The sequence below is a fragment of a genome, unplaced genomic scaffold (genome assembly GCF_019419815.1).
Source record: "Pyrus x bretschneideri cultivar Hongxiangsu unplaced genomic scaffold, Pyrus_bretschneideri_v1 Contig57, whole genome shotgun sequence".
Lineage (NCBI taxonomy): Eukaryota > Viridiplantae > Streptophyta > Magnoliopsida > Rosales > Rosaceae > Pyrus > Pyrus x bretschneideri.
The window spans coordinates 827,887-854,918 of NW_025999795.1; the positions used below are offsets into that span (position 1 = coordinate 827,887).

The 27,032-nt window shown below is 38.3% G+C and overlaps 6 protein-coding genes and 1 pseudogene across 9 annotated transcripts; 1 reads left to right on the forward strand and 6 right to left on the reverse strand.

Annotated features, from left to right (window-relative positions):
* Positions 1-226: 226 nt before the first annotated feature.
* On the reverse strand, positions 227-960 carry LOC103964388 (annotated as a pseudogene).
* Positions 880-5,352, reverse strand: LOC103964313 (ferric reduction oxidase 4-like). Its single transcript, XM_009377236.3, has 7 exons — positions 5,038-5,352; positions 4,826-4,931; positions 4,536-4,736; positions 4,180-4,414; positions 2,841-3,168; positions 1,463-2,389; positions 880-1,353 (listed from the first exon to the last, which is right to left on the reverse strand). The coding sequence occupies exons 1-7, from the start codon at positions 5,195-5,197 to the stop codon at positions 1,214-1,216; spliced, it is 2,097 nt and encodes a 698-aa protein (XP_009375511.2). The 5' UTR covers positions 5,198-5,352; the 3' UTR covers positions 880-1,213.
* Positions 5,353-6,762: 1,410 nt separating this feature from the next.
* LOC103964314 (ferric reduction oxidase 4-like) lies at positions 6,763-11,440 on the reverse strand. The gene is made up of 7 exons (XM_018651678.2): positions 11,142-11,440; positions 10,923-11,028; positions 10,620-10,817; positions 10,260-10,494; positions 8,655-8,982; positions 7,265-8,191; positions 6,763-7,150 (listed from the first exon to the last, which is right to left on the reverse strand). Exons 1-7 carry the CDS (start codon positions 11,323-11,325, stop codon positions 7,011-7,013), a joined length of 2,118 nt encoding a protein of 705 aa, XP_018507194.2. The 5' UTR covers positions 11,326-11,440; the 3' UTR covers positions 6,763-7,010.
* An 853-nt stretch (positions 11,441-12,293) lies between these two features.
* LOC103964389 (uncharacterized membrane protein YjcL-like) lies at positions 12,294-15,254 on the reverse strand. 2 transcript variants are annotated; one of them, XM_009377323.3, is made up of 6 exons: positions 14,832-15,253; positions 14,136-14,362; positions 13,886-13,996; positions 13,273-13,428; positions 12,904-13,145; positions 12,294-12,773 (listed from the first exon to the last, which is right to left on the reverse strand). In XM_009377323.3, the coding sequence occupies exons 1-6, from the start codon at positions 15,098-15,100 to the stop codon at positions 12,450-12,452; spliced, it is 1,329 nt and encodes a 442-aa protein (XP_009375598.2). In that variant the 5' UTR covers positions 15,101-15,253; the 3' UTR covers positions 12,294-12,449. The 2 variants fall into 2 exon arrangements, with proteins under 2 accessions (XP_009375598.2, XP_048427086.1); XM_048571129.1 differs by lacking the exon at positions 13,273-13,428 and having other exon boundaries at positions 14,832-15,254.
* A 532-nt stretch (positions 15,255-15,786) lies between these two features.
* LOC103966182 (uncharacterized membrane protein YjcL) lies at positions 15,787-18,337 on the reverse strand. Of its 2 annotated transcripts, none has more exons than XM_009379337.3 (6): positions 17,929-18,337; positions 17,592-17,821; positions 16,986-17,096; positions 16,731-16,886; positions 16,355-16,596; positions 15,787-16,274 (listed from the first exon to the last, which is right to left on the reverse strand). In XM_009379337.3, exons 1-6 carry the CDS (start codon positions 18,225-18,227, stop codon positions 15,951-15,953), a joined length of 1,362 nt encoding a protein of 453 aa, XP_009377612.2. In that variant the 5' UTR covers positions 18,228-18,337; the 3' UTR covers positions 15,787-15,950. The 2 variants fall into 2 exon arrangements, with proteins under 2 accessions (XP_009377612.2, XP_048427085.1); XM_048571128.1 differs by having other exon boundaries at positions 17,581-17,821; positions 17,929-18,109.
* An 898-nt stretch (positions 18,338-19,235) lies between these two features.
* On the reverse strand, positions 19,236-21,541 carry LOC103964316 (probable RNA-binding protein 18). Of its 2 annotated transcripts, XM_048570998.1 has the most exons (6): positions 21,333-21,541; positions 21,068-21,170; positions 20,779-20,889; positions 19,990-20,063; positions 19,769-19,895; positions 19,236-19,693 (listed from the first exon to the last, which is right to left on the reverse strand). In XM_048570998.1, the coding sequence occupies exons 3-6, from the start codon at positions 20,779-20,781 to the stop codon at positions 19,412-19,414; spliced, it is 486 nt and encodes a 161-aa protein (XP_048426955.1). In that variant the 5' UTR covers positions 20,782-20,889; positions 21,068-21,170; positions 21,333-21,541; the 3' UTR covers positions 19,236-19,411. The 2 variants fall into 2 exon arrangements, with proteins under 2 accessions (XP_048426955.1, XP_009375516.1); XM_009377241.3 differs by lacking the exon at positions 21,333-21,541 and having other exon boundaries at positions 21,068-21,251.
* A 2,046-nt stretch (positions 21,542-23,587) lies between these two features.
* Positions 23,588-26,467, forward strand: LOC103964317 (probable receptor-like protein kinase At5g24010). Its single transcript, XM_009377242.3, has one exon. The coding sequence runs from the start codon at positions 23,696-23,698 to the stop codon at positions 26,156-26,158; it is 2,463 nt and encodes an 820-aa protein (XP_009375517.2). The 5' UTR covers positions 23,588-23,695; the 3' UTR covers positions 26,159-26,467.
* Positions 26,468-27,032: the final 565 nt, after the last annotated feature.

Consider the following 27,032-nt stretch of genomic DNA (forward strand, 5'->3'; position numbering starts at 1 on the left):
GAGACCTCTAGGCGGGTGGCGGGCAGAGAGGATGACAATTCCTGATACAATTTCTCAGACCAATTTCCTTCTCTTTTGATCACAACACTCAGCTTGTTGGGATCAAATTTGGTACTAGAAGTAACACTAAAAGGATGCTATTGCAGCTTTGAAATGCCGGGCACATTTACAAACACCATGATTGTTGGAGAATAATTGAGTTCTGTGGGAAAGCTCGATGTAGTATTTATTTAGAGCTCATTTGGCGCCTGGGATTGATCATCTTTGTTTTCTCACCTGGACTCTTGGAGAAGTTCAACTCAACAGCCTCACACGGGCTGAAACCACGCGAATTCTATGCTGACATTGCAAGAAACGCAAGAACCTATCAATCAGGAAGAGGTAAAAGCCCGGCAGCATTATGCAAGCGTAGGAGAAACCCACGTGAAACACGATGAAGACAAGGAAGACAATGTAGAGATGATGTGTGTATAAGAAGAGTTCAAAGATCTTGCAAAACGCCTTCCTTGTTCCATTCAACATCTACACCAGCAATTGCTTCATAGTGAGAATGGCTCATTTCTAAATAGTGTTTTGAAGCTTCGGAAATTTAATTACCTCTGAGATTTGGTTTGTGCTCCCCCAATAGAAACATAAACTGTGCGCCGTAAAGAGCATCATGGCAAGATGCCCTAGACAGATATGGTACTTGAAGCTTGCCTCTGATGCGAGGCCAATGATCCGCACAATGGAAGATCCTCTGCTCACAGGGAAAAAGAGAAAGGCTAGACAAATGCTCCCAACTATCCCTAGTGTTAATGCGACACTTCCCAACTTTGATTCCCACAGGCCAAATATAACAGTTACAAGGTTTGAGGGGTTCTCTGATATGTGAGTGAGTAGCTAGGTAGGTGCATGTAAATATATGAATACTCCATTATTATATACCTCATTGTTTTTCTGCAAATGATCAAGTGCCATGGCTGATGGCTACATAGTAATTAACATTAATTGTACAATTAGAGCATATGTAGATTCCATATTATGATAAATCTAGTACTAATTTATTTCCACCCACCAAAACAAAAAAAAAAAATACAAATCCATAAACATTTTACATTTACACATCTTTAAAGACATGAGAGGTGCTGAAAGCAAATCTCTTGAACGAACAATTATTTGAGCGTTATAATACAAGCTGAATTATATTACACTACGGTAGCTCGGGCATGCATCACCAATTGAAGCTAATGGACTCGAAGTGCAAATTATCTGCCGAACGAGACGAACAGATTTTGGCAACATCATGTCTCATCTTCCTTGGCCCACACACCAACACTCCAATATCAGATCCCTCGGACGCCAACAGAATTTCTGGGTTGCAAGCAGAAACAGTAATTAATCACTTATCCAAAAATGTGTTACTACAAGAAAGAAACGTGACAATGGTCGTTAATACTAGAGAGATAATTAATTAACGTACTCTTGAGATCAGGCCTTGTTCCATAATGCACCTGTGTGGCTTGAGAAATTAGGGTTTCAGGATGATATGGAAGGCCTTCAAGTTCTATTTCATGAGTTGGCGCTTCCCCATTTTGGATTTGCTTCCCTTCCAGGGCATTTAGTTGTCTCTTGCACCAAAGAACAGTTACACTAGATACCAGCAAAATACAAGAACAGGCCAAAAACATGTACCAGAGACAGATAAAAGACTGGTGATAAATTTCACCAGTGTTGTGGTCAATCGGGTAAATGTAGAAACGAGTGATAAGTCCCAAAGTAACGAGAAACAAGACGAATGAGGACGAGATTGTTGCACCAAGCCACAGCCAACTGCTTGGACCTAAAACCCTAGAAATGGGTGAGTCCAACGGGTCGGCCTTAAACGACACTGTTTGGATGGGCTTCCAAGCCAATGCCGGCTGCTGTTCTGTCTCTCTGGTGACATAGGCTTCAATTTTCAAATCTACACGGGAAAAATCGAAAGGGGTTGAAGAAATAGGAAGCAAGAGTTGTAGCATGGACAGATCATCTGTGTTCTTGAAGGCACATATGAGCCGTACACGTGGCAAATGGGAATCGGGTTTGGTGGTTTGGAAAATAATTTCACGGATTATGGAAATGAGAGAAGTGATTCCACTGCCTCCACTGAACATCACCAGAGCCTCGTGCCTTAGAAAATGAGATGAAATGGGGCCATAAGGTCCCTCGACAGAAGCTTGGACATGATCCACATTTGAAGACAGTTGCTTGTAGAGTTTTTGAGACCAACTTCCTTCACTCTTGATGACAACACTGAGATTGTGTGGCTCCATGTTAGGGTTTGAAGTCACTGTAAATGGGTGCCATTGCAACTTGGATATGCTTGGCACGTTTATAAACAAGATGCTAGTGGGATTATAATCCAATCCTGAAACAAACAAAAAAATAAAATAAAAACAAGGTTACTAATTCATGTTTTATAATATAAGTGTGGATGGACATTCATATTTTCAAATGTTAGGATATAGTATTAATAAACCAATACCTAACACGACACTGATAAGTACGAGTGCGACATATTTAATGGTGGCTAAAGATAAATGCATAACTAATTCATATGGTATAATATGAGTGAGCGATATAGTTAATATTTTCTAAACCTAGCTAGGGGTATAAGAGTTGATATTTTCTAAACCTACCGTAAATGAATAAATAAATAAAAATACATCAGAAGTCTAAATGCGACATATTTAATGGGTGCGTAAAGTGAACCACATTACTAATCCACGCATTAGAATATGGATAGCAACAAAGTTGATACTTTCCAACACGTGCATGAGCGCAACGTATTTAATGACGACTAGAGCAGAATTAGTTACCTTGGGTCTTGGCAAAGTTTAGCTCAATGGTATCACATGGTAAAATGCGAGCTGAGACTACCCCGGCTCGTTGGTACGACTGTAAAAATCTCAAGTATCGATCGACGATGAAGAGGAAGATGCCGGGGAGGATTGTGCAGAAGCAGGAAGCACCAACATGCAGTACGTAGAAGAAGATGTAGAGAGCGTAGAGATGGTGTGTGTAGAAAAAAAGTTCAAACATTTTACGCCTAACGCAAGGAATGCTTGTGATCCACATGGCCATTGCAAACACAATTGCAATCTCCCCGGCTACATTTGCTACGTAGATTTTGCTCCACTCAAGAAGCTGCAATTAATTAATGTCCAGCACATATTAAAGGGTTGACCACATCCTCATAATTAGGTAATTTTGTAGTAAATTAGTTGGATAGGGAGTGCTAGTATTGGAGAAATTTTTCAGTGTACTTAAACAACACTAAATGTAATAATACAAATAGTTATAAACATAAAAAAATAAATTTCCAACCAATTGTATTATGACATTACGAAAAAAATTTCCTTGTACTGGTAGTTGTTGTACTATACAAACTTAAGTGAGTGGCTGCAACGTACACTTTCCAGTATATGAGAAGTTAATCATGCTGATGATTATTTGAAGTTTTGACTACTTGAATATATATATATATATATATAGCTGTGATCATAAAATTTATATGGTGAATTTATACATATATAAATATTATATTCGAAAGAAGCAAGATATATAAGTGCATTTTTTTTTCATAGGGAACACAAGTCATATGCAGTTCTACTAATTTAAGAAATTATATACATAACTAAAAAATAAATCATCATGCATGAAGTCATTTGGTTAGGATATATATATATATATATATATATATATATATATATATATATATATATATATATATAATCATCATGAACTGAATAAGGGGTGTAGAAATCACGTATGAAAAAAATTCAAACAGATATATATCTTCCCTAATTCCTGTCCCCCTTGTCTACGTTTATATATATGTTTTCATATGATGATTCCTGCCAATCAGCCTACGACACCAAGCTGTAGACATGTATCGAATCGAGTTTAGTTTGAACCACACACTTCTTTTTCTTCCCTTTTGAAATTAAGATATAAAAGAAGAAGAAATAAGACGTTAAAAATTCTCATCTCACAACTAGAAAACAAGACATCATTTTCATGAATCGCATGGATAATACAACCAAATTACGCTAAGAGCTATTAGCTATATACAAGAGGTAATATTAGGACTGAATGAATTGATTAAATATATATAAAAAAAAAAGAAAAAAAAAGATGATTAAGTTATTTAATTACCAGAACCATCTTATTAGTCATGGCCCAGTAGGTGACGAACCCTAGGGCATGTGCAGCAAAGAGGATCATCGAGAGATGGCCGAGCCAAATATGATACTTAATACTTGACTCAGATGTGAGCCCGAAGAGAGGTAAAATCGAAGATCCTCGAGTTACAGGGAAGAAGAGAAGTGCCCAGCAAATGTTCCCAATGTAACCCAATCTCCATGACACACTTCCAAACTTCGCTTCCCACCTGTCGTGAAATTAATCTTAATTAACATGAATTTAATTGACTAAAATCAAGAAAAAAAAAATCAATTGATCGTCATTCTTTTAAAAAGCATGTAAGAAAGGATATATATATATATGCTTACACTTTCTCGCCTGCTGGCACATGCATATGGAGGTAGCCGAAGCTGACATACAAGTAATTGGCAAGAGACCAGACCAAGAGAGCAACAAACATGAGTCCAAAAGCAAGCTCCATTGCAGTGACAATTCCCAGAGGAGCCTGCACAACCAGCGGACGTCTCCAAAAGGCTAATCGATTTGTAATGATGCCGGTAGTGGTAGTACTGCACCAGCCAACGATGATCGATGAGCATATTAACGAAATTATAAAATGTTAATTTTTATAGAAGTTGTATTATAGCTAGTATTAAACCTTGTGGAGGATGATGAACTAGTTGATTTCTTTTCGAGATGGAGATAAACACAGCTCAAAGCTGCTATTAACATCATTGGGAATGAGAAAAGCAGAAGATTAACCCCTGTAAATTAGTATGACACAACACAAGGTTATATTATAAGCATAATATCAACCTTAATTAAATTGATTAAGCAAGCAAGTGTAATTAAGGAAGAAATTAACAAAACCTTGCTCTCCAAAATATGTAGATTTGAGCTTGCTTTGTAAGTTGGGTGTCCAGCCATTTTCGTAGGTTTTTGTTGGCAGCACAATCCACATCATAAGCCATCCAAGAAACACCACAAGAAAAATCAACCTTAAAATTAACACTACTATCTGACTGCTCATCCTTCCGTTTGAGAGGAGTGTCAGTGAGAAGCTTAGCTATTTGGAAAAATACAACCTTCTGCTGTGCAACTAAAGCAATTTATAGGCGAGAGTCGTACATAGGGGTTGAGGAGAGAGGCATTTGTCATGCCCATTTACAACTCCTTAATAAACGTTACCTAACGATATTAGATGACATTACTCACATCCCAAAAAAGTCATCATACACTAGGTGTAGGTAAGTTTCGCTCACCTTGTGTTGTTATTGTAAACATTTTTGTTTCCCATGTGGAGCAATAAGCAGCCCATGGTTGCTGTAAATAGGATAGGGAATGTGTAAATAAGTATGGTGCGGACCTACAAAACCAGAAAAATGCGGTAAGACTAAAATGTTTCATTTTTTTATAAGACGATATTCTAAACTGTTGTAATTTATAGAAACTGGGGATTTTGAACTTAAGAAAAAGTTGTGTTGTTGTTTTTTTTTTTTTTGTTTTTTTATTCTAAAACCAAACAATCCTTCTTGGCCAAAATATGTGGAATCAGTTTTTTTTTTTTTATGAATGTGAGGGAACCAATGTAGATAGTAATAGCTCGTTTACTAATCCGTAATCAGATTTAGGGAATTGAATTGAGGGGAAACAAAATAATTAGATTCATGTTAAAATTATTTACTAAACTAGCTGGAATCGGAGTAAAAATGATATTGGTTTCATATAACTTGTTTACTAGTTCACATGAATCGGAATTAAAACTAGCTAGATTACTAAACTGTCCTTGTTAAAATAAATGATTCTTGTATTAATTAATAAAATTTAGGTTTATATAGATAAATATATATATAAACTTAAATTTATATATATATATATATAATTTATTTGTATAAACATATTTATCCATATTTGTTCAAAAGAAATTTTTATATTTATCCATATAATAACAGTATCCAGATAAAATTCATCAATTATCTCTTCTTCCAGATCTCCTTCCAGCTACTCATCCCCTTTAATCTTTTCTTTCCCCAACCTGCACAGCCCTCCCACGCCTCCCCCTTTTTTTTTCACAGCCCTACCACGCCTTCCCTCTTTTCTTTCCCAGCTCTTCCCATCAGCTCCCATTTCACAGGTCCTCCACGCCTCCCCCTTTCCTCCATATCATCATCTTCTTCCCCAACCCCAACAACTTCCCTCCCACCGCCTCCCAAATTGATGGATTTGGAGAAGACGAATTGAGGGCAATTTTGGAACAGAAGTCTGATTCCCGGAGGACATCAATGTTCCCAACTATCCCTAGTGTTAGTGCAACACTTCCCAACTTTGTTTCCCACCGGCCATAAATCAGTGCATAAATAATAGTTACAAGGTTTTGAGGGATTCTGTTGTGTGTGCGAGAGTAGCTAGGTAGGTGCATGCAAATATATGAATATTCCATTATTATATAGCTCATTGTTTTTCTGCAAATGATCAAGTGCTATGGCTGACGGCTACATAGTAATTAACATTAATTATACGATTCGAGCATATATATATATATATATATATATATATATATATATATTATGATACATCAATTACTAATTTATTTCCACCCACCTAAAAAATTAAAAAAAAAAAAAAAAAAAAAAACTAATTATAAACATTTTACATTTACACATCTTTAAAGATGACATGAGAGGTGCTGAAAGTAAATCTCACGAACGACCATCATTGAGCGTTATAATACTGCAGGCTGAATTATATTACGTACACAACGGTGGTTCATGCTAAAACAAGCATGCATGCATCATCACCAGTTGAAGCTAATGGACTCGAAGTGCAAATTCATGCATGCATCATCACCAGTTGAAGCTAATGGACTCAAAGTGCAAATTATCTACCAAACTAGATGAACAGATTTTGGCAACATCATGTCTCATCTTCCTTGGCCCACACACGAACACTCCAATATCAGATCCCTCGGCCTCCAACAGAATTTCTGGGTTGCAAACAAAAACAATAATTAATCACTTGTCCAAAAATGTTTTACTACAAGAAAATAAACATGAAAATGGTCGTTAATACTAGAGAGGTAATTACTTAATTAACTTACTCTTAAGATCAGGCCTTGCTCCGTAATGCACCTGTGTGGCTTGAGCAATTAGAGTTTCAGGATGATGTGGAAAGCCTTCAAGTTCTACGTCATGAGTTGGCACTTCCATATTTTGGATTTGCTTCCCTTCCAAGGCATTCTGTTGTCTCTTGCACCAAAGAAAAGTTACACTAGATACCAGGAGAATACAAGAACACACTAAAAACATGTACCAGAGACAGGTAAAAGAGTAGTGATAACTTTCACCAGTGTTGTGGTCAATTGGGTAAATGTAGAAACGAGTGGTAAGTCCCAAAGTAACGAGAAACACGACGAATGAGGACGAGACTATTGCACCAAGCCACAGCCAACTACTTGGATCTAAAACCCTAGAAATGGGTGAGTCCAACGGGTCAGTCTTAAATGACACAGTTTGGATGGGCTTCCAAGCCAATCCCGGCAGCTGTTCTGTCTCTCCGGTGACATAGGCTTCAATTTTCAAATCTACGTGGGAAAAATCAAAAGGGGTTGAAGAAATAGGAAGCAAGAGTTGTAGCATGGAGAGATCATCTGTGTTCTTGAAGGCACATATGAGCCGTACACGTGGCAAATGGGAATCGGGTTTGGTGGTCTGGAAAATAATTTCACGGATTATGGAAATGAGAGGAGTGATTCCACTGCCTCCACTGAGCATCACCAAAGCCTCGTGCCTTAGAAAATGAGATGAAATGGGGCCATAAGGTCCTTCGACAGCAGCTTGGATATGATCCACATTTGAAGACAGTTGCTTGTAGAGTTTTTGAGACCAACTTCCTTCAATCTTAATGACAACGCTGAGATTGTGTGGCTCCATATTAGGGTTTGAAGTCACTGTAAATGGGTGCCATTGCAGCTTGGATATGCTTGGCACGTTTATAAACAAGATGCTAGTGGGATTATAATCCAATCCTGAACAACAAAATAAAAAATAAAAACAAGGTTACTAATTCACGTTTTATAATATAAGTGGATAGACATTCATATTTTCAAACATTAGGATATAGTATTAATAAACCAATACCTAACACATGACAGTGGCACGTACCAGTGCAACATATTTGATGGTGGTTAGAGATAAATGCATTATTATATCATCCATTATAATATGAGTAAGTTGTATAGTTAATATTTTCCAAACCTAGCTGGGGTATAATAGCTGATATTTTCTAAACCTAGCGTATAATATAATCAGATAGATATATACACAATATGTGAGAAGTATAAATGCGACATATATATTTAATGGTGCTTAAAGCTAATCACGTTATTGATCCATGAGTTATAATATGGGTTAACAACAAAGTTGATATTTTCCAACATGTGCCATGAGCTCAACGTATTTAATAATGATGACTAGAGCAAAATTAGTTACCTTGGGTCTTGGCGAAGTTGAGCTCAATGGTACCACATGGTAAAATGCGAGCTGAGACTAACCCAGCTCGTTGGTACGACTGTAAAAATCTCAAGTATCGATCCACGATGAAGAGGAAGATGCCGGGGAGGAGCATGCAGAAGTAGGAAGCACCGACATGCAGTACGTAGAAGAAGATGTAGAGTGCGTAGAGATGGTGGGTGTAGAAAAAAAGTTCAAACATTTTACGCCTAACGCGAGGAACGCTTGTGATCCACATGGCCATTGCCAACACAATTGCAATCTCCCCAGCTACATTTGATACGTAGGTTTTGCTCCACTCAAGCAGCTGCAATTAATTAATGTCCAACACACTTTATAAAGGGTTGACCACAACAGCTTAATTAGGTAATTTTGTAGTAAATTAGTTGGACAGAGAGTGCTAGTACTGGTAGTTCTTGTACTATACAAACGTATGTGAGTGGCTGCAATATATGTATGCTTGCCTGTATATTACATAGCAACCCTTCCATTTTCTAATCATTTCGATACCATGCGGATTGATCAACCCGCATTTGGTAATATTTCTCTTCCTTGTTAAGATGGGATCAATTAAATTAATAAGGGTGTGTGGAAGAAAAAAAATGAGTGTGTAAATAGTACTACCTGTTTAGGGTGGTGCTATCCACATTATTGTCATGTTTATTGATGATGAAAACTAATTTTAGTATTACAGCCATTTGTATATGAAGTTAATCATGTTATTGAATCAATCTAGATGAAGTTGCATGTATATCCGATTGATTAGGTGAATATATAGCAGTATTCATAAAATTTATATGATGAATATATGTTAATCGAAAGAAGTGAGATGTATGCATTCCTTAATGTTGGTACACAAGTCAAAAGCAATGGCTAATTAACATATTGGGTTGTTAATGAGTATCCATTAAACCCTATTTAGTTTGATTTCACCTTACACCATCATCATCACTAGCAATCTCACTCATATATTATGGTGTATCAAATTAAACAGGTCTTAACGGATACTCATTAACAACACAATGAATTAATTTGCCACCTCTATGCAATACTACTTAAAGGAAAATATATACATAATAAAAAATAAATCATGATGCATGAAGTCATTTGGTTAGGAATATATCATCACCATGGACTGAATAAGGTTGTAGAAATCTCGCATGAGAAAAATGCCAAAAAGATATATATCTTCCCTAATTCATGTCCTTGTTATCTATATATGTCCATATGATGATTCCTGCCAACCAGCCTACAATACCTAGATATCGACATGATGTCGAATTTAAGTTGAACCACTCAATTCTTTCAATTTCTTCCTTTTTGAAATTAAGATAGAAAACAATAAATATACAAGGATTTTTCAAGCTCTAGATATTCCACTGTATACTACAAAACAAGAAGAAATACATAAAGCAACATAATTCTACACATTCTCTTCTCACAACTAGAAAACAAGACAATCGTTTTCATGAATCGCATGCGTAATACAACCAAATTAAGCTAAAAGATATTAGCTATATACAAGATCAATTAAGACAATGAATTAATTAAAGATAAAAAAAGATGATTGAATTAGTTAATCACCAGAACCATCTGATTAGTCATGGCCCAGTAGATGACGAACCCTAGGGTATGTGCAGCAAAGAGGATCATCGAGAGATGGCCGAGCCAAATATGATACTTAATACTTGACTCAGATGTGAGCCCGAAGAGAGGTAAAATCGAAGATCCTCGAGTTACAGGGAAGAAGAGAAGTGCCCAGCAAATGTTCCCAATGTAACCTAATCTCAACGACACACTTCGAAACTTCGTTTCCCACCTGTCATATAATTAATCTTAATTAACATGAATTTAATTGACTAAAATCAAGAGAGAAAAAATTTAATTGATCATCATCATTCTTTTAAAAATCATGTAAGAAAGGATATATATGTATATGCTTACACTTTCTCGCCAGGAAAATGCATATGGAGGTGGCCGAAGCTGACATATAAGTAATTGGCAAGAGACCAGACCAAGAGTGCAACAAACATGAGTCCAAAAGCAAGATCCATTGCAGTGACAATTCCCAGAGGAGCCTTCACAATTACCGGACGTCTCCAAAAGGCTAATCGTTTTGTAATGACGCCGGTAGTGGTAGTACTGCACCAGTCAAGATCGATGAGCATATCAAGGATGATCGATGAGCATATTAACGAAATTATCAGTGGTTATAAATTGTATAGAAGTTGTATTATAGTATTAAACCTTGTGGAGGATGACGACCTAGTTGATTTCTTTTGGAGATGGATATAAACACAGCTCAAAGCTGCTATTAACATCATTGGGAATGAGAAGAGCAGAAGATTAACCCCTGTAAATTATTACATGACACAACACAAGGTTATGTTATAAACTTATAAGCATAATATCAACCTTAATTAAATTGATTAAGCAAGCAAATGTAATTAAGGAAGAAAAAAAAACCTTGCTCTCCAAAATATGTAGAATTGAGCTTGCTTTGTAAGTTGGGTTTCCAGTCATTTTTGTAGGTATTTGTAGGCAGCACAATCCAAATCATAAGCCATCCAAGAAACACCACAAGGAAAATCAACCTTAAAATCAACACTACTATCTGACTGCTCATCCTTCCGTTTGAGAGGAGTGTCATGAGAAGCTGAGCTGTTCGGAAAAATACAACCTTCTGCTGTGCAATTAAAGCAATTTATAGGCGAAAGTCGTACATAAGGTTGAGGAGAGAGGCATTTTCACTCCCATTTACAACTCCTTAGTAAACATCTTACATGACGATATCAGGTAGCGTTATTCACACTCCAAAAAAGTCATCATACGCTACTTTTAATTTGCCAATTCAATGTACAATGAACTAGTGAATGGACTATGAAATACTTATAAATTAATTCAAGTGATATGTAAGTATATTAGGAATGCACATTGGTATTAATATGAGAAAAATTATCAGATAAATTCAAGTGAATCGTGAAGAGTGCATAATGGCGTAATGAAATTTTATTACACGAGAGCATCAGTTAACTTCAAGTGTCTTATGAAGAACTCACAACAACTTTTAAAGTGAATAGCAGTTCCCACTCGAATCCAATAATTCAATAACTTCTCCATACGAAATGATTTTAGACTCTAGCCTCGGAAAGGTCTGTCGTGAACATAATTATTTAATTTTTGGCAACTAATTTATTCCTCTTCACTTATAAGTGAGAAGTCTTAGTTCTAACTTCGGGATACTCAAAATCGATTTGATAAATTGATTCGCATATTAAAATTTCAATTATATCTTGGTTTCTGTAGTTGCATGACCATATGGAATGTGGCTAGATTAGCAAGAAGAGTAGACATTTTAGGGCGTAATGAAAGTACAGTTGACCAATGGCTGAATTCGAGCAGTGTAGTAATAGTTGACATAAACAGAAGATCAGTACATTAATCATGTTTTGTATGTGATATTATAAACAGATACACGTATAATAACGTCACTAGATTGGTAATACTAAGCAGAAATGTGATTGTTGCATCGAATAATTATTGTTTTAATCCATGTTTAATTAATGGTCAGAATTCTTTATCCATGTTCTCCGTGCTTATTGCAAAAACTACATCATATTTGATGGTCAACATTCATTATTAATTAATTAATTATTCCTAAGCTCAAAGATTTCCGTTTGGATACAACTACCAAGCCTTATCCTACTAAGTGAGGTCGGCTGTATGAATCTTAGAATGTCATTGTGCTCGGTTGGAATATATTATCTTCATTTTCTACAAGTGTCTGAGGACTATCATTCCAAAACCAATGCCAAGAAATGTTGCAATGGCAACTCCAAAAATGCCTGCAAGGATTGCAGGAACAACCAAAGAATCCCATCCTTTGGTCCCGGCCATTCCGCCTGCTGTCGTTGGCCCTCCGATATTGGCGTTGGACGCCAAAAGTAACAGTTTTAAATCTAAGCGAAATAGTTTTCCCAATCCAAGCACCACGACAAGATGGACGGTGACTTGCACTAGAGCAAAGAAAAAGATACTAGGCGCGGTGTTAATGACATTCCATATGCTCCCGCTAGCCCCCAACACTGCGAAGAATACCTGTTGTGAAGCACGCCCCATGTAAAAGCATATCGTATCAAAACGCATATCAGAACTGAATGTAGACCAACAGAGAAATGATTTAGATAGGTAGTTTGATAGAAAGATAGAAAGAATGATTTGCAGTTACCTGCATCAAAAGAAAAGCAACGGTATCCCCAGCAGGTGCAAGGTAAGCGAAATGTGTCGGGAGAAGAGTTGCTAATATGACAACAGTGGCTGTTATCATTGGCAAGCTGCCTCCTGGAATTCCACACAATCCTGTGAGATATGTGGAAGCCTTGCATATCACAAACGATGTAGCAAGAGCAGTGGCAGTTTCTACAACAGGCAGCTTTCTGTCGTAATTGGATTCCGTTTGCATTGAAACATCTGCCAATTAGAAATATCTGCAAAGATTATTTAAAGCTGGCATGCCTTTAGATAATAACTGGGAACGAAAAATTATCATCAGCCAAGGAAGTTCGACTAGATAATTTGCAGGATGAGAAATTCATACCATCAGTTGATGTTGAGGCCTCGGGAGGTATTTTAGAGGCCAAAGCAAACAGCACCATGAAATACAGAGCACAAATAACATTGTCTGCTGCTACTCCTGCAGCCACGACCGATGGAGAAACACCGAGAGCCTCTGAAATCGCAACATAATTAACAGCTACAGCAATAAACCAAAAAGAAAAGAAGAGAAAGAAAACGTTTTAGTCATAACTATATAAACTCATACGGTTAAACACACCGATTCAGAAGCACCAAAACTAAAGCTTCAAAAGACAAACGTAGAATCATGTGTTCAGTTGTAGGATGCATAACATGTTCGTTTAATGGACATGATAACATGGACAGAAAGGACTTTTTCTTGTGTATTGGTTATATAAAAGTTATAGCAACATGGCAACAATGTTAGCTCCAAGTATACCAAGATCCAAGAACCCTTGATTTCCTTTCCCTTAAAATGCCCGTAAGAGAACATATGCAGCTTGAGTGTTCAAATTATAACAGGCCAAACTGACGATGATGAGATTGCTACTTAGAGATCAAGAAACGTATTACAATCACATGATCTGTTTACTGAATATCCATAAACATAAGCTGACATCTCCAAAGACACTTACATCCACCAATATAGCTACCCATGAGAGCAGAAGCTATTTTCCAATTATCTGGACCAAGTGATCGCATGGGCACCAATTGAAATGCCACGAGAGTTCCAACCATAGTCGCAACTGTTACATACATGAAGTTACAAATAATCAGTATGAAGCTTCAATGCCACTAGCTCAGACAAAAAAACCGGTCAAAACTCAAAATAAAGCCTATCAAACATATTGATCCCGTTTAGAATCACAAGCAAGAAAATATTACCTGATCCAAGCACGAAAGCTAAGAGCAAAGTCCCCGTGGACCGCATCACACTGCGCAAGTCAGCTCTATATAATAGCAATGGAATAGATAATGGTAGAAGGAACTCCAAGACAATGGAATATGCAGGCGCTTCAAAGGGAATTATGCCAAAATTACTTGCTGCAAGCCCAACCAAAGTGCTCACAAGGGCAGCACTCACCATTCCACCAATCTTTGTCTTCTCGGACCTTGAAATTCAATCCACAAATACACACTCACTCAATGTAAGCTCAAATCAAGTCATTCATTATTAGCAAAAATCTCATTTCCTAGCATCAACACAGAATACAAATTTCTCTTCTCGAATCTTGGGTGTCCAATAAGAACATGGGCATGTTTGGTTTGATTGCAATTATGATTTCCAGACAGTGAATTAGCAAAGCTCAAATATTTTTCTTTCGATCGATGAAATTTTGCCCCAACCAAACGGACATAAGTAACTAGCAAGTGTGAATAGGCATCAAAATAAATTATAATGTATATTCTCTGGTGTCAAATAAGAACATGGGCATGTTTGGATTGATTAGAAGTATGATTTCCATGCAGTGAATTACCAAAAGCTCAAATCTTTTTCTTTTCGATCGATGACATTCTTTTCTCGGCAACCAAACAGTAATTAAAATGAGAGAAAAAGACTGGAAGGGGTATTAGCATTACCAGAGGCCAAAAGCACCGGTGGCGAACAGGGCGGTCCATAAGCCCCAATGGTCATCGGTAGCGACGATAGGCTGCCTGAGCTGTGACGTAATTACCCTTGTCGCGTGGACGCATTTGCGGCTCCGAGGACGAGTCAACGGCAAGAGAAGCGTTCCATTAACAGCGTGAGACGGAAAGGGGTTGGGTTTGACTCGTTTGACTGGTGAGAGTGATGGAGTGGGAGTGGCGGGAAGGTGGAGTAATGGCCATGTGACGGGGAGAGAAGCCATTAACGTTTCGGGACGGAGGTTTCAGTGCGGGAGCTCTTCTGAGCCTCCGGTCTATTTGGTACTTTTTGCAGTTAATGATGACGTGGCAGATTGTGAGCTGATGACCTATGCACGTGTGGATCACTTCTAATCATTATTGGTTGCCCAGTGAATATTCAAGACCGCTTCTTTAAATGCAAGTGCTTTTGCTTCCTTAAATACATCTACTAAAAATAAATTTGCAGACGCTTTAAGTTTTCCCGTCAAACATGCACTCGGTTTTATGTTAATTCTTCCGTTAATTCTCAGTTTTTTATTTCTTTTTTTAAGTTTCCTTCTAAGTTTTTCTAAGTCTTCTGCTATACCCTTTATCCTTGCCTCTATCTTATATTCACATCTTCTAACTGGAACATTTGTATGTCTTCTGTTCACATCTCCAAATCATCCTAACCAACTTTCTGTTATCTTATCTTCAATTAAGACAACTCCTACTTTACCTCAAACATCCTTATTTTTAATCCTATCATTTCTCATGAACCCGCACTTCCAACGAAACATTCTCATCTCCACTATACTTATTTTTTACACGTGTTACTTTTTGACCGCCCAACATTCTGTGCCACAAAGTATTGTTGGTCTTATTGTCATCCTATAAAAATGTCCATTGAGCTTTAGTGGCAGACTACGATCCCTCAACACACCATATATACAGCGACTAGGATTCCGTTGGTTTATTACATACATATATATTGCAATACCAGACATGGTGGTGAGTTATCTGCATATCTTCCAGCTTACCCCTATTGTCTGCCTTGTTCACATTGTTACAGATTTGAAACATTTCTGCTAATCATCAATGGAAAGTTTCACATTACATGTATTTTAGAACCGCAACCCCAAATCCAATGCCGATGAAAGTTGCGATCGCAATGCCAAAAATGCCGACAAGAATACCAGGAACAATCATAGACGGCCACTCTTTGGCCGTGGCCATTCCGCATGCTGTTGTAGGGCCTCCAACATTGGCATTCGATGCTATAAGCAACTGCTTTAGTTCAAACCCAAATAGCTTTCCCATTCCGAGGATCACAGCAAGATGAACAGCGACCTGGATTAAAGCGAATAAGAAGATACTAGGAGCGGTGTTAATCACACTCCATATATTCCCGCTTGCTCCCACGACTGTAAAAAATACCTGTTTGCCAAAAAAAAGTCAGTTCGTGTAAGACATCCACCCACTAGACCTACATTAGAGAAGACGAGAATGTTCCTTGCCTGCATTAGGATCATAGCCATAGCCTCACCAGTTGGTGCAAGATACGCAAACTGTCTAGGAAACACAGTCGCCAGAATAACAACAATGGCTGTCACAGCTGGAAGGATACCTCCTTGAATTCCATAATATTTCGTGACGTAATGTCCAGCCTTGCAGATGGCTAAGGACACGGCAAGGGACGTAGCAGTTTGTATCAGAGGAAGCTTGTTTGCAGGCTCAGAGTCTGCACCCTTTGCAATGCCTGCCAATTAGATTTCGAGTATCTGTTACTGGCCACAAGTTCAAATGCATCCATTCAAAATAAGAAAGCTTAACCAACAACAAATCCACCTTGATATCCACAATTATGCCATAACAAGGTAGAAATTTACATACCATCACCAGATACAGGAGGCTCAGGAGGTACTCTAGAAGCCAACGCAAACAATGTTGAAAAATATACAGCACAAATGACATTATCTGCGGCTAGGCCAGCCGCTAAAATTGACGGAGAGACCCCAAGAGCATCAGATATGGCAACATAATTGACAGCTACATAAAAAAAAATTGCAAATACTTAGTCAGCACAACCAAATAGGCTCCAATTTGTTCGTGTGAGGGCGTAAATCTATAACGTTGTAAGTACATCACCTCCACCGATATGTCTGCCCATGAGTGCAGCTGCTATTTTCCAACTGTTTGAACCAAGCGATCGCATTGGCACCAATAGATACGCCACCACTGTTCCAACTGTTGTTGCAACTATGGTACACACAAAGGGGCAAGAAATCAAAACCAAGAGGAAGCGAAGACCAAAACCAAAAACCCACATCAAGTTGAGCACATATTCTCATGCCTGCATATATTTGTGTACTAACAACTTCTATGTCATGAAATAATTGTAGAATCGTTCTTATTATCAATCACTCTGTAAAGATCCTCACCGGAAAAAGTCAACTAAAAGTTTAAAACTAAGACTCCTTAGTCATAACTGCATAGAAACAGATGAACGAAATTGGTAAACACATTATGAACTGTCTATGTATTTGCTACAATAGAATGACTAAAAGATCTTAGTTTTAATTCATTTTTGTCAAGTAGCCAAGCATTGTTTCTTTAGAATATAAGTAACTTCCTTTCTTAACTAATTAGTTCAATTTACAATTTCCACAATGCAAAGCATCAAAATTTAAAAAGGAAGAACCAAATAATTAAACAAGTACACAAGTATTAGAAAGGCCATGACTTTCCAAGTACCTGATCCAACCAAGAAGGCCAAGAGAAGTGCGCCGGTTGATTTGACCACGCGGCGCAAATCCGCCCTGTACAGAAGCAACGGAACAGCCAGCGGGAGCAGGAACTCCAACACAATCGAATACGCGGGCGAATTCGAAGAAATGATTCCCAAACTGCTGGCTGCAAGTCCGATCAATATGCTCATCAACGCCCCACTCAATGCGCTCCCAATCTTCGTGTTCTTCTCTGACCTTTAACAACAAAAATTACATAAAAGGACTCAAATTTTCGAGCTCAACTGAGCTGAAATTTCCCTTGCTTGGGAAGGACGAGAGAGAGAGGGTGTTGTGGGGATTACCAGATACCGAAAGCGCCGGTGGCGAAGAGAACCGTCCAGATGCCCCATTGGTCATGAGCAGAGATGAGAGGGGCGTTCACATTGAGCTGGAAACCGGCCTTGGCAGTCACAGATCGGTCCCAATTGGGAGGATTAGGAGGGGAGAGAAAGCTCTGATTTGTGCCGATGACGGTGGCGCCCGGGGAGGAGGCACGCACACTCAGGCTCAAGTTTTGGCGGGAAGGGAAATGTGACAGTTGGAGCGTCGGCAACGGCGGACGAGAAGCGGGTGAAACGGTGAGTTTCAATGCCATGGACATCGTCTCTCTCTCTCTCTCTCTCTCTCTCTCTCTCTCTCTCTCTCAGCCGAGAGAGATTCGTTCTTGTGGTTGAGATTCAAAAAGTGTCGACATTGGGAGTGGACTCTGGGGAGCGAGTCACTGAGTTAACTAGCATGATCATCTAAATTTAATAATATTAAGTAGTAATTACCTTTTTCGGAAAAGAAAAAGAAAACATATTTATTTAGGAAAGAATTTCTATTTTTTTTTTAAATAAGAATTTGATGTAGAAGTCACTCTACATCGAAAGATACGAGCAGCATATTTTGTAAGTTCCAATTCACAGATTATTCTTGTAAAAATTCAATTCAATCTTAAACCATTTGCATATTTAATTATCACAATGGAATTCATTGATTCTTATAGAATAATGTGTTTGTCAATTTCTTTGAACTCAATTAAATGTCTCAAATATTTCTTATTTGACTAATATTTTGCAAGGATGATCTAAGAGGTGCAACTTGAAAAAATAGACACTCAAATTGTTAAAGTTCGATATGATGTGTGCTCCACAACTAATCCTTACTTTTATTTATAAAAAAAAAATGAAAATCTCTTCTCTTAATGACCTCCTCTTTATATATAGGAAAAGGATCCTCGTCGGATCCTTTTCCTAAAAATCCTGCAATCGTATCCGTTCATCGTACATCGTGCAATCAAAAATCATTTAAATTTTAAAATTCAAATATAAATAGTACCTAACGAAAATTGATCACATGATGTACGATAAACGAATACGATTGCGAAAGAAAAGAATCCAACGAAAACCCTTTTCCACACACGTACTCAATACACACATGAAAAGCCACATGATAAGCCGATGATCGTTGAAAGCTGTGATAGTACAATCATCGTGACTTATTCAGGTGTCCATACACATGTAACAAGGCATTTGTAGGTGTCCATACTTATTAACGTGTATGTACCCTAAAAACACCACAGATCGATAGCCTTAATAAAACGGCCTCAACAAAAAGCACTGCTGAATCAACAAAATAATTCCAGAAGCTGGATAGTTTTGTACCTGTTAATATTGTATTATTACATCTCATGTTTCATAAATCCCGAAACAGAATCAACCATGTTATCACTATTGTGTTCAACTGGACCAAGTTTAGGAAGATTACAACTTGAAATCGAGCAGATTTTAGCGTCCTAGTTTGTTACCTTCTGTCGATGGAAGTGTCGGCTTCTTGCTTCTGCTTCTTGGCGCTGTAGCCCTCCTCCTCCAGAGCCTTCAATTTGTTCTTGATTGCTGCTATTTTGGAGCTCCTGCTCGTCTGTCCTGAGCTAGTGCCAGAAACGCTTGTTTTGGTTGCCTCGCCCACTCCTTTGGAAGAATTGTCTGCTGGTTCTACCAAGTACTTGTCACTGGAAACACGGACAACCAGTGGACGTCCACATGCTAGTCTCCCATGCATCTTCTCCTTGGCCAATCTTGCTTCCTGCATGCTCACTTTAACGGTGGAGATCAGGAATTGCTTGAAAACATAACAGAGAGAAACAAGCGACTGACTTACCTCTTTGTTGCTATACTGAATGAAAGCAAAACCCCGTGGCTCTCCGCGCTTTCGGCCACGAGTGTGCCACAGAAAGTCCTCAGTTATAATCTTCCCAAACGGAGAAAACATCTTAATTAGAGCAGCCCTGGAAAATGCAAGAGTGGGATAAATAGTAAGTCTCACAGCCTCACAGATACTAGGCTAGAGCAACGAAGATTCAACTCCAAAGGTTTACTTACTCCGTTATTCTCAGATCAAGGTTACCAATGTAGATTCTACTTTCACTCTTTTCATCGGAAGAACCATTAGGATCCTGCATTAGTTATCACCACCCAATTCAGTATTCCGTAACGCTATCTAACATCAAATATGAAACAGGTCACCAATTTAATCCAGCGGGTAGATCAGATTGTATAGCATCTTTATACTAACGGTTTTCAATAGTGGAACAATAAGTAATCACTTTTTTCTCTTATTACTTTGGAAAGGAATCATGTTCAAGGAGACTCCAGTGAAAAAGCTTTGTTGGGGCCATACAAAAGTGCCAAAGTGAGAACCTTCGTTACGCAGATATAGAAATCCTATCACCTTGGATGCGGATGCGACTATAAGGTCTAATGGCCTATAATTCAGGTCCAATGTTCATACAGAAGACAACCAAATCAAGGGCCATTTTCGAAGTTACCAATCACCATAAGCAGCCCCAAACAAGGACCACACAGAAACATGTCTCCCCCACCAACCCACATAAACATACACAATCAGCAAGACACATCAAATAGCATGTACCGCACGAAAATAAAAGCGTCAGATTGCATTTGATCATGCTTGCAAGAGTTTAAAGAAACAGTCTTTTTCAATTCATCAAATTACCCCCTTCTCTTTCCCTCCCTCCATCCCTCTCAACGTTCGATTTCCAACTCTAACACCTACCTATACTAAAGAACCCGGCAATGCGAAAACCGAACGGCAGAAAAGCAATCATATGGTGCATATCTTAACATAAAAAGATTGGAAAATAAATTTACCATTACAGTGAAAGGGGATATGATGAAAGTCCAACTTCAAGTTCCAGGCTTCCAGCACACAACAAGCATATAAGAACCTTCCGAAATTAACAAGAGCAACTCTTTGTGCACCTGCAAGGCCGCAAGTAAATAAATTTCAAAAACAGTAAGAGCCCCCTTTAGTTAGATGCACTGACCTGAGGCGAAACCCTAAATAAGGGAAGCTAAATTATGCATTGATCTGAGACGAAACCCTAATTACAGCATCTGGAAATTGAAAAGATTGAAACTCTTAGAGAGAAATTGGTACCTGCGTGAATTATCCAAAGCAATCAAGCCGCCCGTCACAGAGAGAGTCGAAAGTTAGCGAGATAGGATGCGCAGCAGCCAGCAGGGAAACTTTGATGCTCCGGCTAATAGCAAAGGCAAAATATATTAAACGACATCGTTTATGGTTGTTTTTCATTTTGCTCCCTTTTGTTTCTTTTTGTTTTCCTTCTTTTTGCAAGTTCTTTTAACACATTTTTTATTAGAAGAGAATAAGAATTGGCAGTGGCTTGGTTAAGGGAACTCACCAGGCCGTAGCAAAAGCGAGTTTTTATAGGGCAATTGTTACTGCTTATGGAGGTGATTTATCCATGATCAAGATGAAGTTTGAGTGAAACTAAGTGAATGTTCAAATCGACTGATGTTGAGTAATCAGTGGATGAGTTGTGGTTAGAGGTGAAATGCCGCTCGAACTCAGAGCTAGTTGGTTCTCCTCGAAATGCATTGAGGCGCAACAGTTGACTGGACCTTTAGAGGTAATTTGGTGCTAGCTGCGAGAGCCATACTAAATTGAAACTAACTCTAAATACTATATATAATCTCAAAATAACAAGAGTCAAAGTTGACAAGTATATTTCTAATGTAACAAGAAAAACGAGTTAGATGATGTGAAACTCTATTAAAACAATCTCTACTGATGACTGACATCATCTAAGGAGCAATAATTGTATTGTTGTGATGATATATAATAATTAACAATATTAAGTAAGTTTCTTTCTCTATAAATTAGTGACAGTTTGTAAAGCAAGGCCAAATTTTAATGTTATATTTGAGAGAAGTGTCAGTTTATGAATTGCAATGTCCTTAAGAAAACGACATCCACCCACACGTACCACCTCCATTCACCACCATTGAGCTGGCATGCATCAATGCTTTTCGGTGCTTGCCGCTTTAATTCAACGTTCTTATTAGCACTGAAAAGCGACAAAATCTACGGTGTGGCCGAGTGTATACACATTTCTTCTTATAATGCATATTTGTTAACTTTATGATTCACTTGATGAATGACACAGGAAGATGAGTGTGGAAACATTGTAAATTGCGTTGCAAGCCAATTTTGTCCTTAAAAATAGCTTGTACATTGAAAATAATTTTAAAACAACCACGGGATGCCCTGGTAGTTGAGATAAATTTCAGCCTCATATTTCACACTGCAGTTCAATTCCTGATGATGGTACTGAAATGTTTTAATGAGTCTTCCTGACTTTCGAAACAATAAGCTAATCTCATTTTTTTTTAAAGCAAAAAACATATATTTGAAGAAAGTAAAGATTCATTGAATGCCTTTGGATGCCAAACAGTTAATAGGTACTTGGTACTGTCATGTGAATTGGGGGTTGGGGGTTGGAGGTTGGATAAATTTTTTTTTTTTTTTTTTGGAGGGAAGTTGGATAATTAAATAAATAAGATAAATGTGAGGGGCAGGCTGTCTTTTATGTTAATATCACATTACTAGAAGGAATTCTTGGATTGTGCAAAATCTTGAGCGTGACCAGAACACATCGAACTCTCTATCGATAACATACAAATATATGCATATCACATGATAACAAGGAGAGAATGAGATACACTCCCGATTAAAAGACGGAATCTCGCAAGCATAAGTTTGCATCAAGATTCAAAACAGAAAATTCAAGCATAATATGAGAATTCGTTGTGGGAATTGCTGCATTACACCGTGAAATGCAGCTCATCAGGATGGACCCGACTTCTCTACCCTCTTAGTTCCTATACACTCTCATCCTCTCATATTTTGTGCGGTTACGATTAAGTCACGTTAACATTTTATATTGATTTTTTTTATAGAGATAATAAGACAAAAAACAATAATGACATAAAATGTTGACGTGTCATAACCTTAACTGCACAAATAGAAGGAGATGAGAGTATATGAGAACTGGAAGGGTAGAGAAGCCAGGTCCCATCAGGATTCCCCCTGGATTCTGGAAGTCTATATAATTCATGTACCTCCTTTGGCCAGTCAAAAGAAAAAAACATATCTTTGTGTCAGAAAGAGATATTCTCTGAATCTTTTCCTTCAAAGGCTAGGGATTAAAAGATCCAGACCTTTAAAATTTGATCAAATGATCAAAAATCATTATATTTTAAAAGTTTTTACTAAATTCTCTGTTTTTAGCCGTTGGATCAAATTTTAAAGGTCCAAATCACTTGATCTCTGGGTTTTGGAGGGAAAGATCAGGAGATGATCTCTTTCCCTTTGTGTCCACCAAATAAAAAAGGGAGAGAGGATCCTCGCCGGATCTTCTTTGTGAGGATTCCGGGAATCTTTCAAGCACATTCATTCATCATATATCGTGCGATTAATTTTCATCAGGTACTCTTCATTTTCAATTTTAAATAAAAAAATTACAATAATTTTTTATCGTACAATATACAATAAATGAATGTAATTTGAAAATTCCTAAGATCCTTACAAAGAGGATTCGGCGAGATCCCCACTCATAAAGAGGGTCCAATAAAATCTTGAATAATATAAAAAAATTCAGACAGAACACCCTCCATTAATTTCACACTTCCACTTAGTCAGAATGCACTGTGCCTCTGTTCCTCCAACTCCTCCTCACTCTCTCATGAGCTCCAACCTCCTTCCATGGACACCATGAACTTCCATTTTCTCCCTCTAACCATCTTCTCTCTCCTCCACTTCTCAGCCTCCTTCACTCCCTTAGACAACTACCTTCTCAACTGCGGCTCCTCTACCAACGCCTCCGTCTTCAACCGGGTCTTCTCAGCGGACCCGTACAAACCCGGACCGGGCTCCATTTCGCTCGCCGACCAAAACCCACCTCCCAATTCACGCGTTCTCTACCGCACAGCCAGAGTTTTCACCAGGGCTTCGAGCTACACCTTCAGCATCAAGAAATCAGGGATCCACTTGGTACGTTTTCACTTCTCGCCGTTTGTAGCTCAGGGTTTTGATTTGAAAGCTGCAAACTTTAGCGTTTCCGTTAATGGGTTTTCTCTGTTGAGAGAATTACATGTTAGGGAATCTGTGATTAGAGAATTTGTTATAAAAATTGATGCAAATGTTGTTGAAATTGTGTTTGCGCCTGTGGGTAATTCTGGGTTTTGCTATGTAAATGCCATTGAAGTTTTTACAGCTCCTGAGGATCTTGTTGTTGATTACGGTGTTAAATTGGTTGGTGCGAATGTTGTCGAATACAAGAATCTGTCTTCGCAAGTTTTAGAGACCCTTTATAGGATTAATGTTGGAGGTTCGAAATTGACACCTTTTAATGATACTTTGTGGAGGGATTGGGTCCCTGATGTCGATTATATTGTTCTAGAATCCGCTGCGAAGCATGCTTCCACCATGGATACTCCGAATTATCAGAGAGGCGGTGCAACTCGAGAGATTGCGCCGGATAATGTATATATGACTGCCCAGGAGATGAATACGGATAAGGCAATTACGGGTGCAAGGTTTAATCTTACATGGAAATTTCCAGTGGATACGAATTCAGGGCATTTGGTTAGGTTGCACTTCTGTGACATTGTTAGTCCTGCACTTAACTTGTTGTACTTTAATGTGTATATCAACGGGTATGCTGCGTACAGAGATGTTGATCTGTCAGTGATGGCAGCCAATGTGCTTGCATCTCCTGTCTATATTGATTTTGTTGTGGATTCGGATGGTTCTGGGATTATGGAAATCAGCGTTGGTCCTTCTGATCTGAGTAGTTCCATTAGGATTAATGCTATATTGAATGGGGCAGAGATCATGAGAATGGTGAATGTTTCCAATTTATGGGCTGGAACTGGGCGTAAGAAGAGGAGTATATGGATTTTGGTGGGCACAGTTGTTGGAGGCTTTGTTATTCTTTGTTTTGCAATTGGTGCATTTCTGCTTGCTTTGAAACGCAGAAAGAGGAAACTGAAACCCCGCCCTGCAGAAAGTGCGGTTTGGACACCTTTACGCATATATGGAGGTAGTTCACACAGTAGAATGTCTGAAAGGACTGCACTTGCGTCTCCAGGCGCAAATGGATATCATTGCTTGAAAATTCCTTTTGCTGAATTACAATTGGCGACAAACAATTTCGATAAAAGTCTAATTGTAGGCTCTGGTGGTTTTGGCATGGTTTATAAAGGGGTCCTGAAGGACAACACAAAGGTTGCCGTGAAGAGAGGTGTGCCTGGATCTAGGCAGGGCCTTCCAGAATTCCAGACTGAAATAACGGTTTTGTCCCAAATTCGCCACCACCATCTTGTATCACTTGTCGGGTATTGTGAAGAACAATCTGAAATGATACTAGTTTATGAATACATGGAAAAGGGGCCGTTAAAGAAACATTTGTATGGTTCGGGGATCCCACCTTTGTCCTGGAAGCAACGACTTGAAATTTGCATTGGATCAGCAAGAGGTCTTCACTACCTTCATACAGGTTTTGCTCATGGAATCATCCACCGTGACATTAAATCAACTAACATTTTGCTTGACGAGAATTATGTGCCTAAGGTGGCCGATTTTGGTCTCTCAAGATCAGGTCCGTGTCTCAGTGAAACTCATGTAAGTACCGCTGTTAAAGGTAGTTTTGGTTATCTTGATCCTGAGTATTTCCGGAGGCAGCAGCTTACTGATAAGTCAGATGTGTATTCATTTGGGGTTGTGCTCTTTGAGGTTCTTTGCGCTAGACCTGCTGTGGATCCCTCGGTTGACAGGGAGCAGGTGAATCTAGGTGAATGGGCATTGGAATGGCAGAAGAAGGGCATGCTTGAGAAAATTATTGACCGCCACCTTGTTGGGAAGATCAAACCAAGCTCTTTGAAAAAGTTTGGAGAAACGGCAGAGAAATGTTTGGCTGATTATGGTGCCGATAGGCCAACCATTGGTGATGTATTGTGGAATTTAGAATACGCGCTTCAGCTTCAGGAATCTCGACCGCGTGGAGAACAGCCTCAAGACTGCGACATCAATGAGCCTCCGACAAATAACGTTGTTCCTGGAGATCCCTCTACCAATGTAAGAACAGAGGAAAATGGCGGTAATGGCAGTTCGGAGATTAACACAAGCTTAGTTTTCTCTCAATTGATGACCAACGATGGCAGATAGCTTTCGAGCTTGTGCCAATATACGATCAATATACCATACAAGAATTTTAAAGATCTCCACCTCACAACTACCAATGTGACAAATCACACAGGTATGTTTTTAAGGTTTTAGGTGCTTCCACTCTATTTTTTTCTCTATTTTCTTACCACGATTATATATGCCACTCATTTTCCTAAACCCTAAACCCTAAACCGTAAATCCACTATTTTTGTTTCCATGTTATTGTTGTATCATGTTTGTAAGTGAAGGAATTATAGAAGCTGCTCATGTTTGGTGTATGAAATTTAAGAAATATTGTATTTGTTTGCTTTTTTGGTGTTTTTTCCAAGTACCAAACCTATGCATGGCAAATAGGTCGTGTTCATGTCATACCTGTTATATTAGCGAGTTGTGTCATGTGAAACTCGTTACCTTAACAGGGTTTTATCAGGTGATCCGATAACGACCTAATTCATTAACAAGTTGTGTTGTTTCATTTCTGGTTAACAAGTTATGCAAAAAATTGTTATGTCTAATATCTAAATCATATCTTATAGGGTTCTTAAAGGGTCACCCGATAACAACCCAACTCATAAACATGTTCTTAAATAGGTGATTTCATAACGACCTAAATTGCTAACGGGTTGACTCAAAACATATTATTTTCGTATTTCGTGTTAGTTAACGGGTCGGGGATTAAATTTACCTCACAAATCTTCGAAGTTTTGTTGATTGAATCTAATATTTACACCCAAAATACAGATCAAATCATAGGTGGCTAATTGCATATCTTCCAAAAAATAAAATTTCTAGTTGGCTATCTAGCTGTTATGCACTACAATGACTTCAATGATGCATGCATAGATTTGCTTAAGCAAGTACCAATTGCCAGTGT

What these genes read in the sequence shown, in the direction of transcription:
- LOC103964317 (XM_009377242.3), top strand. Translation starts at nt 23,696, where the DNA reads ATGGACACCATGAACTTCCATTTTCTCCCTCTAACCATCTTCTCTCTC.
- LOC103964389 (XM_009377323.3), bottom strand. Translation starts at nt 15,100, where the DNA reads ATGGCTTCTCTCCCCGTCACATGGCCATTACTCCACCTTCCCGCCACT. An exon ending in AGCTTTCGTGCTTGGATCAG is followed by an intron (nt 13,997 to 14,135) that starts GTAATATTTTCT and finishes TGTATGTAACAG; the next exon opens with TTGCGACTATGGTTGGAACT. An exon ending in GGGTAGCTATATTGGTGGAT is followed by an intron (nt 13,429 to 13,885) that starts GTAAGTGTCTTT and finishes TTATTGCTGTAG; the next exon opens with CTGTTAATTATGTTGCGATT.
- LOC103964314 (XM_018651678.2), bottom strand. Translation starts at nt 11,325, where the DNA reads ATGACACTCCTCTCAAACGGAAGGATGAGCAGTCAGATAGTAGTGTTG. An exon ending in CATTTTCCTGGCGAGAAAGT is followed by an intron (nt 10,495 to 10,619) that starts GTAAGCATATAC and finishes ATTATATGACAG; the next exon opens with GTGGGAAACGAAGTTTCGAA. An exon ending in AGCAAGGCCTGATCTTAAGA is followed by an intron (nt 7,151 to 7,264) that starts GTAAGTTAATTA and finishes TTTGCAACCCAG; the next exon opens with AAATTCTGTTGGAGGCCGAG.
- LOC103966182 (XM_009379337.3), bottom strand. Translation starts at nt 18,227, where the DNA reads ATGTCCATGGCATTGAAACTCACCGTTTCACCCGCTTCTCGTCCGCCG. An exon ending in ACCGGCGCTTTCGGTATCTG is followed by an intron (nt 17,822 to 17,928) that starts GTAATCCCCACA and finishes TTGTTGTTAAAG; the next exon opens with GTCAGAGAAGAACACGAAGA. An exon ending in GGCCTTCTTGGTTGGATCAG is followed by an intron (nt 17,097 to 17,591) that starts GTACTTGGAAAG and finishes TGTGTACCATAG; the next exon opens with TTGCAACAACAGTTGGAACA.
- LOC103964313 (XM_009377236.3), bottom strand. Translation starts at nt 5,197, where the DNA reads ATGAGCAGTCAGATAGTAGTGTTAATTTTAAGGTTGATTTTTCTTGTG. An exon ending in TACATATTTTGGAGAGCAAG is followed by an intron (nt 4,932 to 5,037) that starts GTTTTGTTAATT and finishes ACTAATTTACAG; the next exon opens with GGGTTAATCTTCTGCTTTTC. An exon ending in TGACTAATAAGATGGTTCTG is followed by an intron (nt 3,169 to 4,179) that starts GTAATTAAATAA and finishes AATTAATTGCAG; the next exon opens with CTTCTTGAGTGGAGCAAAAT.
- LOC103964316 (XM_048570998.1), bottom strand. An exon ending in CTTGATCTGAGAATAACGGA is followed by an intron (nt 19,896 to 19,989) that starts GTAAGTAAACCT and finishes TGCATTTTCCAG; the next exon opens with GGCTGCTCTAATTAAGATGT. An exon ending in TTCAGTATAGCAACAAAGAG is followed by an intron (nt 19,694 to 19,768) that starts GTAAGTCAGTCG and finishes GTGAGCATGCAG; the next exon opens with GAAGCAAGATTGGCCAAGGA.